This window comes from Bufo gargarizans, chromosome 6 (assembly GCF_014858855.1).
Source record: "Bufo gargarizans isolate SCDJY-AF-19 chromosome 6, ASM1485885v1, whole genome shotgun sequence".
Taxonomy (NCBI): Eukaryota; Metazoa; Chordata; class Amphibia; order Anura; family Bufonidae; genus Bufo; species Bufo gargarizans.
This window is the reverse complement of record NC_058085.1, coordinates 54,389,635-54,407,986: the sequence shown is the minus strand read 5'-3', so window position 1 is coordinate 54,407,986 and position 18,352 is coordinate 54,389,635. Positions and strand designations below refer to the sequence as shown.

Genomic DNA, 18,352 nt, shown 5'->3' with positions numbered 1-18,352 from the left:
TCTGTTCTCATACTGGAGAGCAAACCGCAGTATGCTACGGTTTGCTTTCCGTCCTGGGATGCGGAGCAAGACTCACAATGAAAGTCAATGGGGACGGATCCGTTTTCTCTGACAATAAAAAAACTGATCCGTCCCCCATTGACTTTCAGTTGAGTTCATGGCGGACCCGTCTTGGGTATCTTAAAGATAATACAACCGAATCAGTTCATAATGGATGCAGGTTGTATTATCAGTAATGGAAGAGTTTGTGCGGAACCCTGCCAGATCTAGCAAAAACGCTAGTGTGAAAGTAGCCTCATACATATAAAAACAGATATCCGATTATATTCTACAGTTAATCCTACAATTTGATAAGATGGCTGCCGCAAGCCATTTTACCGATGCCAGCTGTATCACTCTTGTTAACATTGCAGCCAGGGAATGAAGATAAATTATCCTTGTGTCCTACTGGACAGGCCAACAGGCTAATCGATCACTAAACGACGGATTACATCTCATTAGCGAGGGAGATGGGAGGAAGCCGATTTAGAGTCAACCATCCACACCAGATAATGTGCTAGCGAGTACACACCTGCACGTAGAGGAGCTTAACGCCAGACATGAAAATTTTGGGAATAACAATGAAACCATCTATCAATCACAGTGGAGCCAATTCTAACAATATAAGAGGTCATTCAGACCTGAACTATTATAGCTGTGATCACTGGTGCCTGTAACAGCGCAAACTGTTTTAAAAAATATAACAATAATCCATTGTGAAGATCAATCAGGATGTATGGAGTTAGAAGGAAAGGTTAGAAGGAAGGGGAGGGTTATTAAAACTGCAGTGGTCTCGCATTAGTCTCAAGAAGAATTATGCTGAAATAAGACGTGGCATAGGTATTAAGGGGTTGTTGCCTGACCTTGAACCCCTGGGGGTCTAAACTACGCCCCTGAACATAACAAACCCCTCTCACTTGTGCTCCATTCTTACAGGACTAGAAGGCTGTTTGGCCAATCCCAGGCCTCAGCAGCTTGAACGCTATGCTACAGCAGAGATGTAGAGCTGAATCAGCTATGACTACTGAGGCCTATAATCGGTCGCAGCAGTCACAGGACCAAGCCACTTTCCAGTCCTGCAGGCACCAGAAGCAGCAACAGGACCATGGACAATGGGGTTTGTTATGTTCAGGAGCACAGGTTAAGTCTCCAGGGGGTTATCATCCAAGACAACCCCTGTGAGAGGCGAAGCATTTGGTGCATCTTCTGTGGCAAAAAAAGCTAATTCTGGGGTAAAATATAGTAAGGCCCCTTTCACATGAGCGAGTTTTCCGCGTGAGTGCAATGTGCGAGGTGAACGCATTGCATCCGCACTGAATCCGGACCCATTCATTTCTATGGGGCTATGCACATGAGCTGTGATTTTCACGCATCACTTGTGCGATGCATGAAAAATCGCAGCAAGCTCTATATTGTGCGTTTTTTTCACGCAACGCAGGCCCCATAGAAGTGAATGGGGCTGCGTGAAAATTGCAAGCATCCGCTAGCAAGTGCGGATGCGGAGCGATTTTCAAGCATGTTTGCTAGGAGACAATCGGGATGGGGACCCGATCTTTATTATTTTCCCTTAGAACATGGTTATAAAAGGAAAATAATAGCATTCTTAATACAAAATGCTAAGTAAATTAGAGATGGAGGGGTTAAAAAAAAATAAAAAATTAAACTCATCTGATCCACTTGTTCGCACAGCCCGGCTTGCCTTCTTCTTTGATGACCTGGGAGGATACATTTACATATGTATCAAATCGTTTTGTTGACACAATAAAAGCACACAGAGCTATGGGGACTGGGTATTGCGCATGTGCTAGCGGCCATCTAGCAACCCATGTCCTCAGCTCTATACACAAAATCCCAGTGACAGGTTCCCTTTAAGAATGCTATCGTTTTCCTTTAAAAGCAATTCTTTAAGTTTTTCAGAAATTTTCAAAAGCCCACTTTAAGGATCAGTTTTGGTCTGAAGTGACTTTGTGAGGCGTACATAAATAGAAACCACCCAAAAATGACCCCATTCTAGAAACTACACCCCTCAAGGTATTCAAAACTGATTTTACAAGGGTTAACAGCCAAACAAAACTCAATATTTATGGCCCTGATTCTGTAGTTTACAGAAACACCCCATTTGTGGTCGTAAACTGCTGTACGGGCACACGGCACGGCACGGCACGGCACAGAAGGAAAGGAATGCCATACGGTTTTTGGAAGGCAGATTTGGCTGGACTGTTGTTTTGACACCATGTCCCATTTGAAGTCCCTGATGCACCCCTAGAGTAGAAACTCCCAAAAAATTACCCCATTTTAGAAACTACGGGATAGGGTGTCAGTTTTGTTGGTACTAGTTTAGGGTACATATGATTTTTGGTTGCTCTATATTACACTTTTTGTGAGGCAAGGTAACAAAAAATAGCTGTTTTGGCACAGTTTTTATTTTTTTTATTTACAACATTCATCTGACAGGATAGATCATGTGGTATTTTTATAGAGCATGTTATTACGGACGTGGCGATACCTAATATGTATCCTTTTTTTCCTGTAAGTTTTATAATTATATATATATATATATATATATATATAAAAAAAAAATCATGTTTTAGTGTCTCCATAGTCTGAGAGCCATAGTTTTTTCAGTTTTGGGGCGATTATCTTAGGTAGGGTCTCATTTTTTGCGGGATGAGATGACGGTTTGATTGGCACTATTTTGGGGTGCATATGACTGATCGCTTGCTATTACACTTTTTGTGATGTAAGGTGACAAAAAAATTGCTTGCTTTTTTTTTACACCGTTTTTGTTATATTTTTTTACGGTGTTCATCTGAGGGGTTAGGTCATGTGATATTTTTATAGAGCAGGTTATTATGGATGCGGCGATACCCAATATGTATACTTTTTTAAATTTACTTACCTTTTACACAATAACAGCTTTTTAAAAAAAAAAAAAAATGATGTTTTAGTGTTTCCATATTCTGAGCCATATTTTTTTATTTTTTTGGGCGACTGTTAGATAGGGGCTCATTTTTTGCGGGATGAGGTGACTGCTAGATTGGTACTATTTTGGTGGGCACAAGCCTTTTTGATCGCTTACTGTTGTACTTTTTGTGATGTAAGGTGACAAAAATAAAAAATGGTTTATTTAGCACAGTTTTTATTTGTTTACGGTATTCATCTGAGGGGTTAGGTCTCGTGATATGTTTATAAAGCCGGTCGATATGGACATGGCGATAGCCAATATGTCAACTTTTGTTTTTCCCTATTTTTTACAATTTTTTTAACTTTGGGGGAAATGACGTTTTTGTTTTTTTACTTGAAACTTGTAATTTTTTGGGGGGAAAACTTTATTTTTTCAACTTTTATTTTCACTTTATTTTTTGTCCCACTTTGGGACTTCAACTTTTGGGGTCTGATCCCCTTTACAATGAATTCCAATACTTCTGTATTGGAATGCATTGGCTATATGAGTAATACTGTGTGCATTACTCATACAGCTTCCGGCCTGCGAGATCCAGGGGGCTGGAACTCACAGGATCTTCACCAGAAGGCAGCGCCAATGCCTAAGGAAGGTGCATGGGGACATTTCCTTCTCCATACTCTTCTCTTCCCATCACTCTGGTACAAGTTGATCTTGATCTCATCTGTCCATAGGATGTTGTTCCAGAACAGTGAAGGCTTTTTTAGATGTCGTTTGTCAACCTCTAATCTGGCCTTCCTGTTTTTGAGGCTCACCAATTGTTTACATCTTGTGGTGAACCCTCTGTATTCACTCTGGTGAAGTCTTCTCTTGATTGTTGACTTTGACACACATACACCTACCTCTTGGAGAGTGTTCTTGATCTGGCCAACTGTTATGAAGGGCGTTTTCTTCACCAGGGAAATAATTCTTCGGTCATCCACCACAGTTGTTTACCGTGGTCTTCTGGGTCTTTTGGTGTTGCTGAGCTCACCGATGCGTTCCTTCTTTTTAAGGATGTTCCATACAGTTGTTTTGGCCACGCCTAAGGTTTTTGCTATCTTTCTGATGGGTTTGTTTAGTTTTTTCAGCCTAATGATGGCTTGCTTCACTAATCGTGACAGCTCTTTGGATCTCATCTTGAGAGTTGACAGCAACAGATTCCAAATGCAAATAGCACACTTGAAACAAACTCTGGACCTTTAATCTGCTCATTGTAATTGGGATAATAAGGGAATAACACACACACCTGGCCATGGAATAGCTGAGAAGCCAATTGTCCCATTACTTTTGATCCCTTAACAAGTGGGAGGCACATATGCAAACTGTTGTAATTCCTACACCGTTCACCTGATTTTAATGTAAATACCCTCACATTAAAGCTGACAGTCTGCAGTTAAAGCACATCTTGTTTGTTTCATTTCAAATCCATTGTGGTGGTGTATAGAGCCCAAAATGTTAGGATTGTGTCGATGTCCCAATATTTATGGAACCGACTGTATATACACTTACAGCGAGGGAGAGATATATGAGGTAAACGGATGATTTGATATGGGTCACACCAGGTAATAAGTAATAATTTGTAACTGATTTCTTCACAATGGCGATTTCTTCGTGGCTGTGGTCAAATTTTTCCTCTAGGAGCTTCTGGACCCCCAAGACTAATCGCCTTCTTCTGGGCCTGCTTCTGAGTACGGTCGTACCCCTTCTTCAACATGCGCTGCAGGATAAATATGCAAACATATAATCCCAAATTTATGAAATACAAGGATTATTAATAAATATCAAAAACACAGCAAAAAGTATTTAATTGTTAGAAGGTCGAAATATTAGATTTAATGTTCACGTTATAAGATCAAATTGTTTTCCTGTTGTAAGTGTATGGGGTCTGAGCAATCGGATATTGGCCAACTGAGCTGAGATGTACCTGTCTAATGAAGTGATGGTACGTTATGGGGTGTACAGCTGGATCGCCTCCACATGGTGCACCCTTGGTAACACTAAATTAACCAGCAAATACTGGCGTGAAGAAAATTTTTCATTTTTCTCCAGACCAACAAGACATAAACTCTAATATATAGACTATGTGTTTGTGTGTGGTATACAGTGTGTGGCAGGAAACTTTATATGCAATGTGCATGTGCTTGATATTTCTTTGTCTATACATACATACTTGCTACAGACAAAGTGCTGTGATGTCAAAACAATACTTATTACAACAATGATGAATATCTAATCAGACTTGATAAAAGATGAAGTTATATTTAGTGCGCAAATATATTCGCATATTTGCACATTCGCAAATATTTAAATACACTATTGCTTACTAATTAGTTACTATACAGATATGGTTCGAACATTCATTCAAAATGTAATCACATAAAAGTGTTGTACTTACAGTTAGCAGGAGTTCTGAATTTGCTGCCCACCATTTTCTCTGTCCAAATTTGCAGGCTCTGAAAAAGGAACTAACGTGCGTGCACACGCTAAATCACGCCTACATTCGCATCACACTATTATTAACTTAGGTGGTGTAGCAAATAAGCGAATTTTCGAATACTCAAATTATCGAACAGCGATGAGGCGAATATTTGAAAAATATTATTAACCCTGCCGCAGTAGTTAGAATATACCGTCGGATCTGAGTTTTCACGAACGCATGGAAAACTCAGATCCGATAGTATATTCTAACCACACAGTGACGTAACGCTTGTCGGGGAGGAAGGAGTATGTTAAAAACTGTAAAAGATAAATAAATAAAAAATTGAATATTCTAAATAAAGAATATATTCACTTTATTGCGATTTATTGGTTTTTTAGAATATTCATAATATTCTAAAACAAGAATATATAGTAGGTATTATAGAGAATATTCGCCAAATGAAAAGAAAAAAGGTCATTTAACTAATATAGTGGTAGAATCTTTTTTTTAAAGTCTATTCACTATATTGGTCTATATTAAGGTTTTATAATATGACGAATATTCTTCGAAATTTAATGCTATATTTTCTTTCTTGAAGAAAGTCGCATTATGCGAAATCGCATATGGGACATGCCGCTCAACACTAGTTAAGACGACAGAATGTGACGGGGCCCTTTGCAAAACAATAATCCATGTATGTACTCAGTGACCATCATAAATTTGCCTAAAAGGGTTGTCCAGTATTAGAAAAACATGGCGGCTTTCTTCTAAAAACAGCACAACACCTGTCCATGGGTAGTCTCTTGTATTTCAGCTTCATCAGTCTCATGCCGTATATAACAGACAGTGAATGGCTGTTGGCAGTGGCCTGGAGGATTGAAACTGCAGCACTAGCAGCGTCAGGGGATTAAATGTGCATATATGCATTCTTTTATTACAATTGCTGGTTTAGGTTCTCATGCACACGAGCGTGTACAGCCTGTGCCCGCGCTGTGGACTGCAATGCACTGGCTACAGACGTGTGCCTGACATTTGTGCAGATGTATACCCATTCACTTGAATGGGTTCGCAATAGACAGTCCTCACTGCAAAAAATAAAATAAAAATCCATCATCATGTTCTATTTTTTGCAGACCAAATTCCCATGGAAAAGCGGTGTAGCGCTTCTGCTCCGCTTGCATATTGCAGACCCATTCAATTGAACGTAATATGGAGTGCACACGGCCAGTGCGTGTATATTGGAAACTTCCTGTTCTGCGGCCCGTAATACAGTCACAGGCTGCACAGCCATAGGGTAAACCCTTTTGAAGAGGATCTGTCACCAGGTTTCACAATCTGCATACAATATCAGAGATACCTTAGACCCGACGAGGCTCATGTACTTACTATGAAATCCCATATCAGAATGGCTATAGTTTCTGGTGGCACAGTACCTTGCAGATAAAAAAAAAGCAATACAATTTTTACTCTGTAATATAATTGCAGTTGCCTACCAGTGTGGGTCAGGCCCACAGAGTGTACTGTGCCCACTACTCATATCTGGTGTAGTTTTACAAAAGCTGGAGAGCCGCAGGTAGGCCATGCATTCCTTTTTGAAAGTTTACCCACCTGATATTAAAATGAGCATTTTTGTTTTTAAGGGTAAATGTACAGTCGTGGCCAAAAGTTTTGAGAATTACATAAATATTGGAAATTGGAAAAGTTGCTGCTTAAGTTTTTATAATAGCAATTTGCATATACTCCAGAATGTTATGAAGAGTGATCAGATGAATTGCATAGTCCTTTGCCATGAAAATTAAACTTAATCCCAAAAAAACCTTTCCACTGCATTTCATTGCTGTCATTAAAGGATCTGCTGAGATCATTTCAGTAATCATCTTGTTAACTCAGGTGAGAATGTTGACGAGCACAAGGCTGGAGATCATTATGTTAGGCTGATTGGGTTAAAATGGCAGACTTGACCATGCTTGAAATCATTGTTAACCATGATGACCTGCAAAGAAGCGTGTGCAGCCATCATTGCGTTGCATAAAAATGGCTTCACAGGCAAGGATATTGTGGCTACTAAGATTGCACCTTAATCAACAATTTATCAAGAACTTTAAGGAAAGAGGTTCAATTCTTGTTAAGAAGGCTTCAGGGTGTCCAAGAAAGTCCAGCAAGCGCCAGGATCGTCTCCTAAAGAGGATTCAGCTGTGGGATCGGAGTGCCACCAGTGCAGAGCTTGCTCAGGAATGGCAGCAGGCAGGTGTGAGTGCATCTGCACGCACAGTGAGGCGAAAACTTTTGGAAGATGGCCTGGTGTCAAGAAGGGCAGCAAAGAAGCCACTTCTCTCCAAAAAAAACATCAGGGACAGATTGATCTTCTGCAGAAAATATGGTGAATGGACTGCTGAGGACTGGGGCAAAGTCATATTCTCCGATGAAGCCACTTTCCGATTGTTTGGGGCATCAGGAAAAAGGCTTGTCCGGAGAAGAAAAGGTGAGCGCTACCATCAGTCCTGTGTGATGCTAACAGTAAAGCATCCTGAGACCATTCATGTGTGGGGTTGCTTCTCATCCAAGGGAGTGGGCTCACTCACAATTTTGCCCAAAAACACAGCCATGAATAAAGAATGGTACCAAAACACCCTCCAACAGCAACTTCTTCCAACAATAGTTTGGTGAAGAACAATGCATTTTCCAGCACGATGGAGCACCGTGCCATAAGGCAAAAGTGATAACTAAGTGGCTCGGGGACCAAAACTTTGACATTTTGGGTCCATGGCCTGGAAACTTCACAGATCTTAATCCCATTGAGAACTTGTGGTCAATCCTCAAGAGGCGGGTGGACAAACAAAAACCCACTAATTCTGACAAACTCCAAGAAGTCATTATAAAAGAATGGGTTGCTATCAGTCAGGAATTGGCCCAGAAGTTGATTGAGAGCATGCCCAGTCGAATTGCAGAGGTCCAGAAAAAGAAGGGCCAACACTGCAAATACTGACTCTTTGCATAAATGTCATGTAATTGTCGATAAAAGCCTTTGAAACGTATGAAGTGCGTGTAATTATATTTCACTACATCACAGAAACAACTGAAACAAAAGATCTAAAAGCAGTTTAGCAGCAAACTTTGTGAAAACTAATATTTGTGTCTCTCAAAACTTTTGGCCACGACTGTAGACTAAGAGCTCATGTATTCATAAGCTAAAATCAAATATCTGTCCACCCAGCCAATTTTGAATCTGATGACCTTTTCTCTTAAAAGTGTTTACCCCAAGCCAGAAAGTGTCAAAGTAATAAAACAATGTAGACTCCCCTCTTTCATTCCACACTTCTCCAATTCCAATCCTCCCTGCTGTTGCAACCATGACATCAGCCATTCACTGCTCTCAGTGGTATGAGGCACGAGACTGATGAGGCCGGCAGTTGGCTGCAGAGGTCACGTGGAGTAGACTGACACATCGTCAATGCAGCCAAGCAAACAATACCTGGCTAGGAAGAGCAGAGGGGCAGGGCATGAAATGGGTGCATGTACCTACTTTCAAAGTAAATGGGACAATCTGGAGGTCCACTTTAATTAGATGGTCATGTGGATTTTAACAAGCAAATTACACCCGAAATTCCAGGGTCTAATGATCCAAAAACAGCATCATAGAGCCCATGACCATCTTATGGTCAGCAGGGGGACCTAATCCAATTTCGTGATATACATTGAGAATTTTGGACTATTACTCAAACCCATCCTTGTCGATATTTTACTCGAAAGAAAGAAAGAAAGAAAAAAGAAACTCCAGAACATTTCTTTTATTAAAAAGTTATATGTTTAAATGTACGTATAATTTACTCATTTCTCAGTGCAATACCAAATACAGCAAAAATGCAAATGTCAAATAAAAGTTTATAAAGAGACGTCATAAATAAAATGATAAATATAAAACAATAAATGTACAGTGGACAAAAAAAAAAAAAAACACTTTAAAATCTAAACTGTGTGACGCCAAATCTAAGCGTGATGGGTCGATACAACAGTTCACAATAATATATAACAGTTTCAGCTGTCAGGTGACTTTTTGCTCTGACTTATGCATGTGTGGTTTGGTTTGGAGTGATCAATAATTGGCACAGCCCTGATGCTAATCCTATAAATAAAATCTGCGTCCAGTCATCCTTCACACACTGGTTTCTGGATTAGTTAAGTCACCATTTTTGTCAGTCTCTGCTTCTTTCATGAACTGTTCCACCTCGGCAGGTTCTGCCTTCTCACCCTGGGGCGATTTATCTTTTAGTTTTTCGATCTCCCCAATTTCTGCAGACTCCTCTATACAATGAGGTTCTTCAGGCTTTTTCTTAATGCAGAAGAAATTGCCACAGGTTAAAACTAAGGCAGACGTGACCACTTCTACCCCGGCGATAAGGAACACGAACATGTATCTTCCAGTTGCATCCAAAAGTTTACCTGTGAATGATAAAAAATAAATAAAATTAGGAGGAGTAAAAGGGAAAAGAAGGCAGAGCAGCCTGGGCACCTACACACTGAACGCCGCCCCTGGGCACCAGCGAGTGCTCATTTGCATATGAATTAAACTTAGTTTTTCCTGCTGGCGCAAGTCTAAAGACAAAGGTACCGTTACAATCCTGTATAGGTGTGCTACAGAGCCATGTAAGCATTGTATATGGCCATATGGAGGTGACAGACTCCCTTTAAGTAATCAATGTGATAAACACAGGAGAGCGTTTCAGAAAAATTTTAGACATGTCTAGATCCTCTAGGGCAGTGTTCCTTAGGCTACTTTCACACTCGCGCTTCGTGCGGATCCGTCATGGATCTGCACAAACGCATCCGTTCAGATAATACAACCGCAAGCATCCGTTCAGAACGGATCCGTTTGTATTATCTTGAACATAGCCAAAACAGATCCGTCTTGAACACCATTGAAAGTCCATGGGGGACGGATCCGTTTTCTATTGTGCCATATTGTGTCAGTGAAAACTCAGTTTCGTCAGACGGACACCAAAGCGGAATGGAGCCAAACTGATGCATTATGAGCGGATCCTTATCCATTCAGAATGCATTAAGGGCAAAATTGATCCATTTTGGACCGCTTGTGAGATCCTTGAACAGATCTCACAAACGGAAACCAAAATGCCAGTGTGAAAGTAGCCTAAGCAAGAACTTCTACTTCTCCTTCTTGCTGGATCCATGTCTGCCTTTGCACCCCAAAAAAACAACAACAACAAAAAAACGTGACCGCATGTATTTTGCGGTCCGCAAAAATAATATGGATGACATCTGCATGCATTCCGTATTTTGCAGAACGGAACACCGGGCCCCTAATAGAACAGTACTATCCTTGTTCATAATAATACGGACAATAGGACAGCTTCAATTTTTTTGCAAAACGGAAATATGGACATGGAGTAACTTCCGTTTTTTTGTTGATCCATTGAAATTAATGGTCCCACATATGGTACACAAAAAAAACTAACAAAAAACAAAACAAACGAATAGACACAAAAAGAAAATACGTTCATGTGCATGAGCCCTTGAATGGATTTTTCTCATCAGGATGACCCCTTTTTCATATTCTATTATAGGTCCCGGTGGATTATTAACTCTCGGGCAATATAACATTGATGTTGCTTACATTTCCTAAGAGATGGAATAGGAAACACCAAGAAATGTCCCTTCCTATGCTTACCTGCTGATGGTGGTCCAATAAGGACAGCTATTGCTTCTGCCAGAAGAACTAATCCAATAGCACTGGAGAACTTGTGTGTGCCAACAATTGCCATGAGGACCTCAAACTGTAAGGCACCGACCATCCCATATGAAATTCCAAAAAAGATGCAGAACACCACCAGGCCTGCGTATGTGTCCGCCATGGATCCCATCAGATCAGTGAATCCGTTAAAGATCATGGCGAAGCCGAGCAGGTAGACGCAGCGTGGTCGAACCCATTTCAGCCCAGCGATGATACCACAGGTGGGCCGTGCAAAGATGTCAACAAACCCAAGAATGGAGAGAAGGAAAGAGGCTTTTGTATCTTCATTCCCAAGGTCTTTTGCATAGCTCACCACAAATACCGGAGGTACAAAAAGCCCTAGAACCATAATAGAAGCAGCTATAGTGTAGATAACAAATCCACGGTCCTTGAACACAGAGAAGTCAAGCAGTTTTTTAGGTTTGGGCTTTACTACTTCTTTGGTCTCTTCTTTTTGTTTATTTGGTGGTTCTAGTGGCCTCATCAGGGCACCACATGCACAGCAGTTAAGGAGCAGGCCTCCTAATATAAGAAAGCCTCCTCGCCAGCCAAACTCATGCTGGAGAATCTGCCCTAAAGGAGACAGGGCACAAAGGAACACCGGGCTTCCAGCAGCCGCCAATCCATTGGCCAGTGGACGGCGTTTGTCAAAGTATCGATTTAACATGATGAGTGAAGGCTGGAAATTCAATGCCAGTCCGAGGCCTGTCAGAGACACAATAACAAAAATAAGTCACAAGGAACATAAAGCTCAAAAATAGTTAAAAACAGTTGACCATTAATAGCACTAATTCAGCTTTGGCTACTTTCACATCAGCGTTTCTGCTGGATCCATCATGGATCATCAAAAATGCTTAGGAGAATACAACTGGCAGAATCCGTTATGAACGGATCCGATTGTATCATCTCAAAAATAGCCATGACTGATCCGGCACTAAAACCATTGTAAGTTAATGGGGGTCGGATCAGTTTAATTTTGTAGCCGAGAAAACGGATCCGGCACCATTGACTTACATTGCGTTTCATGCCGGATCAGTCTTGCTCCGCATTCCCGTGATGCACTCTTGCAGCGCTTTTCTGTCCGGGATGGGAACGCAACACATTCTGGTGCACTCTGTTCCATTCAGTTTTGTCCCCACTGACAATGAATGTGGACAAAACTGAAGCGTTTTCCTCCGGTATTGAGATCCTCTGACGGATCTCAATACCGGAAAGGAACAGTGCATATGTGATAGTAGCCTAAGCTAGAGGTGTCAGAATTCTGGTTTAGGGCTTTTTCACACAAGCGTGACCTTTGCGGAGAGCATTTAGAAAAAATAAAAAATAAGATGTTTTTTTTTAGGCCATTTTCTTTGTTTTTTTTTGTTGTTTTTTTTACAGGTTTCTGGCAATTACACATGCACGCATATATATTTATTTCTTTTTGGCATGATTTTTATTTATTTTTTACAGCGTTCACCAGAGGGGCTAGATCATGTTCTTTAAAAAAAAAAAAATTTACAATTTTTTAATTACTTCTTAAGGGGAAGGGCTTTTTTTGATAGCTAAATAAAAATGAAGTTTTGGGTATTTTACACTTTGTGTCCCCCATAAGGTCATACAAGACCTTTGGGGACATTTAACTTTTTTTTGTTTAATTGCGGATTTCTCCGGTAACTGGGGCTGACATAGCAGCCCCAGTTACAGGGGAATTACAGGGCTGATAATGACTTCACAATGAGACTAAGCGTATCATTACTTACAGCCTCTTCATGCGAGTTGAACTGCTCATGTACGAGCTCGGTCTTACCCCTCTTCACTGCTTCACCGCAGCGCTGTTCCCAGGTGGCCGAACACCCGCGGCGTCCCACGTGACCTGGTTGTCTAGGGGACCGGATAAACGCTCCACTGACGTCACTATCTAGCGACTGCTTTCCCAGTCTTTGGATTCGAGCGGATCTTTTTTGCCATGTCCTTTAGTTACAGTCTTTCGCTTGTTTCCTATTTCTTCTTAAGATGATGCCACGCTCACTCTGTAATTCCAGACGTGTTTCTGGGTCTTACACCCCTTCCTCAGTGGCCAACCTGAGGAAGGGACGTAAGACCCTGAAACGCGTCTGGGGCATGGAATCATCTTAAGAAGAAATAGGAAACAAGCGAAAGACTAACTAAAAGACATAGCAAAAAAGATCCGCTCGAATCCAAAGACTGGGAAAGCAGTCGCTCGATAGTGACGTCAGCGGAGCGTTTATCCGGTCCCCTAGACAACCAGGTCACGTGGGACGCCACGTACAGGCCTAGCACACCACATGGGATGCCGCGGGTGTTCGGCCACCTGGGAACAGCGCTGCGGTGAAGCAGTGAAGAGGGGCAAGACCGTGCTCATATATGAGCAGTTCAACTCACATGAAGAGGCTGTAAGTAACGATACGCTTAGTCTCATTGTGACGTCATTATCATTGGTTCCTATTTGATTCCTCCCGATATCAGTCAGTGAGCGTACAGGATTTTGCTGCCAGACATTGGAACTTTGTTGCAACTCTGTCACATTATAATTAGTGCTCAGCCTGGCTTCGGCTATAGGGCTAAAGATACAGAGGCAAGTTCTACGCCTAATGGGAACGGTATTCTGAGTGGAACATTGCCGTCACGTTGTCATAGGTTCCATTAACATCCACAGTGACTGTTTCATGCTATTCTACTGAGTGTTTGTGGACGTAGGGATCCATAATATTACAATACAGTACCTATGAGTGGGTACCCCATTTGCTATCGACTATTCATATGTTATATGCATGTTTTATGTATTTTTTAGGGGTATGATTTTAGAATATTAAAGTATATTATTACTATCACCATTTGTAGTTCCCTTTTGAGAGTGCCCCTTTATATTTGCTTACACCTCTTTGCATGAGCCTAGACATAAATCACCCTGTCTGAATAATAGACAGGATTAGGCTCGCTTCACACTGCGTTTAGTCCCTGCACATCCCCTTCCCCTGTTTGACTTTTCAGTGGGGGTATTCATTTGAATACCAAAACAACTGCATTTAAACGTACACCACGACGGGAACATTCACTTTAATGAGGCAAATGGAGTTCAAAGGTAAAAGAAGGAGTTAGATAATAGATGTTGTAGAAGTCCTTTTCTTGTTATCCTTTAGTGATCACTTGGGATGTCTTTAGCTGTCATATGGGATGGACCCTTTACTTTAACAAACGCGTTTCGGGACCCTTAGTCCCTTCATCAGCGAGTCCCTTCATCACTAACTGATGAAGGGACTAAGGGTCCCGAAACGCGTTTGTTAAAGTAAAGGGTCCATCCCATATGACAGCTAAAGACATCCCAAGTTATCACTAAAGGATAACAAGAAAAGGACTTCTACAACATCTATTATCTAACTCCTTCTTTGGCCACACTGAGACCTTGGGTCATGTGTTCGGAGCTTCCAGTCACGTGGACATCCACGTCACCATACCCAGAAACACACGCTACCAGCAAGCACGAGGAACGCCAACCGGTGCAACTAAACCCAACGCAGCAGTCACCAACAAGCCGGACACCACCGCATCAATATAGGGGACTTTGCAAAGGGGAAGGCCAAAAGTAGAGGTAAGACTAGCCATTATTATAAGGCTACTATCACAATAGCATTAAGGTTTTTCCCGGTATTGAGTTCTGTCATAGGGTCTCAATACCAGAAAAAAACGCTTCAGTTTTTCCCCCATTCATTGTCAATGGGGATAAAATTGAACTGAACAGAACGGAATCCTCCAAAAATGCATTCCATTCCGTTTAGTTGCGTTCCCAGACCGGAGAGCAAACCGCAACATGTTGTATTTTGCTTTCCATCCTGGGACGTGGAGCAAGACGGATCTGACACAATAGAAAACGGTTCCGTCCCCCATTGACTTTGTCTTGGCTATGTTACAGATAATACAACCGGATCGGTTCATAATGGATGCAGATGGTTGTATTATCAGTAACGGAAGTGTTTTTCGCTGAACGCTGCCGGATCCAGCAAAAACGCTAGTGTAAAAGTAGCCTAATTTATGCATTTTAAATTTGGCAACTAAAAATTTTATTTGGCTCCTGGGTATTTTTGCAGTCCTATGTAACACTACAAATAACATAAGGTAAGAGGGTTCTCTGGGATTTACATATTGATATAGGTGATGTGGGCGGTGTGATATGTGGGTGTGGCTTGGGGGTGGACAGGGGCCCCATAATCTCCTATTGCCCGGGGCCCCATGAGTTGTCAGTCCGCCCCTGCCAGTGTTATCCAATACATTCAAGAACTGTAAGGGTTACATAGCATCATAAATTAATATAATTCTATGTGACCCCTGGCAGCACTGGGAGGTCAGACCGGGAGCTGCGTTGCGGACTCGCTGCGGGAGGAACGCTCGTCTGCAAGGGGCCTAAATGTAGTGTGAACAGGGCCTTAGTAAGTCTGCCCCAGTATGTATCATAAACCCAATCTGCATAGTCTGATCCATTGTGATTTTCCAAGGACTTAAAAGGGGTTGTCCTATCTAGACAATTATGAGATATCAATAGTATATGCCATAAATGTCCAATAGGTATGGGTCCAACCTCTGGGACCCGCTCCCATTTCAAGAATGAGGCACCGACACACAGGCACATAGCATGCTGTGCATGAGCAGCAAGAACTCTCTATTCACAACTAAAGGACTTCTTAAAACAGTCGGGCCAGCACTCGGCTATTTTCAGAAGTCCCGTAGTGGTGCCCAGCATACACAGCTTGCTCTCCTTTCACAGCCTGACCCTTATCTAGTAACAGGAGTGGGTCCCAGAGGTAGGAATCACCCCCATTGGATACTTATGACATATTGATAGGATATGTCAAAAGTGCCCAGATGGGAATACCCTTTTAAATTTCCTGGCCTTTAGCAGTTGTTCTTAAGACTACCGTTGCCCATAATTTTTTGAATGATGAGGTAACCTACCTGTGACGACTCCGGCTGTGAAGTAGATTGCTATGATGTTTGTACAAAACGATGCACACACCATCCCAAATGAGGCAAATAGACCACCAACCATCATTACTGGCCGGCACCCAAACCGGTTCACACAGATACTACAGAGAGGACCTAGAAGACAAAATATAAATCATAGTCAGATATGTAGTATGCCATACTTTATACCTGTCATCAGTATTCAGTGGGAGGTTATAGAAATCAACTGTGGATCAGGGAAGATTAGTAAGACCTAATAAATGCAACAATAGCAAGAGAAATATGGATTTTTATTATTTATTTTTCTTGCCTGTATAACATAATATTCAGTCACATGTATGCCGTTTTAAATGCTCACCTGCCATCTTGAGGGACATTAGTAAAGTACTTAACAAAAAGGTGGTTGTGAAACAGCACTAATGCCACAAGCTCAGGTTGACGTCTTGCTATTCCTTCGAAAAATGCACCCCTCTCTGGTCCACTGTAAAGCCTGTTAAAGGGCTTCTTTGGTTTCAAAATGAATTTTGCTCCGAGTACTCCAAACACTGCATATTTTTGCCCCATATCGCTGTTTTTGATGTCAGATCTTTCCTTCCCCTGTTCTCAGAATCAATACATCCTGGTAGGATGTTTACATGCAGAACTTCCGGTTGTCATCGGCTTACTGCTGGGGTTTCTAACCAATGCCATCATTCTCTGCTCTGTAATGTTTCACAGTCACACACTTTACACCTTCTTTTACCATGTTTGCTATGCGGAACAGGCACCGAGAGACACTACAAAGCAGAGCATGCAGCGTTTGGTTAGAAACCCAGCAGTAAGCCGATGACAACAGGAAGTTCTGCATGTAAACATCCTACCAGGATGCATTGATTCTGAGAACAGAGGAAGGAAAGAGCCGACATGGAAAACAGGGATATGGGGTAAAAAAAGCAGTGTTTGGGGTACTCTGGGCAGATAAAAAAAAAAAAAAAGGTATGGGACCGGAGAATCACTTTAAAAGACATCACTGTGATCCGATGTAGTACAGAAGAGAGTTTATTTCACCAACAACTATAACATAATGCCTTTTTAGCCCATGTGCTTAGCTTGAAAAAGGAACAGATTATGCATGTGGGCCAAAATGTCGGCATGTCATAGGCACAGTTTATGTAGGAACTTCTCCATAAACTGGGCTTCCCATGGAAAAGATCAACCAACTGCCAGCCCCGACCTCCCTATAACCATGCACGCTAAGCCGACCATCTATTTCTATAGAGTTGCTGGGGAGCTAAATATTCAGCAGCTTGAAATCTAACAGTAGGGTTGTCTTCACACTCAGCCTGTTGGTGACAAATTCTATGGGATTAGCCGCCATTCATCTTCTTTATGGCCAGTTTACATGTGTTAGGATACTTTCACACTAGAGATAATATTTTCCGGTATTGAGGTCATAGGGTGTCAATACTGGAAAAAAACCGCTTCCGTTTTGTCCCCATTCATTGTCAATGGGGACAAAATGTAACTGAACAGAATGGAATGCTCCAAAAATTAATTCCGTTCTGTTCTCATACTGGAGAGCAAACCGCAGTATGCTACGTTTTGCTTTCCGTCCTGGGATGCGGAGTAAGACTCACAATGAAAGTCAATGGGGACAGATCCGTTTTCTCTGACACAATAAAAAAAAAACGTATCCGTCCCCCATGACTTTCAATTGAGTTCATGGCGGACCCGTCTTGGGTATCTTAAAGATAATACAACCGGATCAGTAATGGAAGAGTTTTTGCGGAACCCTGCCAGATCTAGCAAAAACGCTAGTGTGAAAGTAGCCTCATACATATAAAAACAGATATCCGATTATATTCTACAGTTAATCCTACAATTTGATAAGATGGCTGCCGCAAGCCATTTTACCGATGCCAGCTGTATCACTCTTGTTAACATTGCAGCCAGGGAATGAAGATAAATTATCCTTGTGTCCTACTGGACAGGCTAACAGGCTAATCTATCACTAAACGACGGATTACATCTCATTAGCGAGGGAGATGGGAGGAAGCCGATTTAGAGTCAACCATCCACACCAGATAATGTGCTAGCGAGTACACACCTGCACGTAGAGGTGCTTAACGCCAGACATGAAAATAACAATGAAACCATCGATCAATCACAGTGGAGCCAATTCTAACAATATAAGAGGTCATTCAGACCTGAACTATTATAGCTGTGATCACTGGTGCCTGTAACAGCGCAAACTGATAAAAAAAAA

General features: G+C 41.6%; 1 protein-coding gene across 2 annotated transcripts in view; it reads right to left on the bottom strand.

Moving 5' to 3' along the window:
- Window positions 1-9,175: 9,175 nt before the first annotated feature.
- The window catches only part of LOC122940754 (monocarboxylate transporter 4-like), a 52,704-nt gene continuing 43,527 nt past the window's right edge, over window positions 9,176-18,352 (bottom strand). For both annotated transcript variants that reach the window (XM_044297490.1, XM_044297489.1), the window contains exons 3-5: window positions 16,099-16,242; window positions 11,086-11,853; window positions 9,176-9,842 (exon numbers count right to left, since the gene is read on the bottom strand). In XM_044297490.1, coding sequence (XP_044153425.1) covers window positions 9,556-9,842; window positions 11,086-11,853; window positions 16,099-16,242 — 1,199 coding nt within the window. In that variant the 3' untranslated portion in view covers window positions 9,176-9,555. The remainder of the gene's footprint in view (window positions 9,843-11,085; window positions 11,854-16,098; window positions 16,243-18,352) is intronic.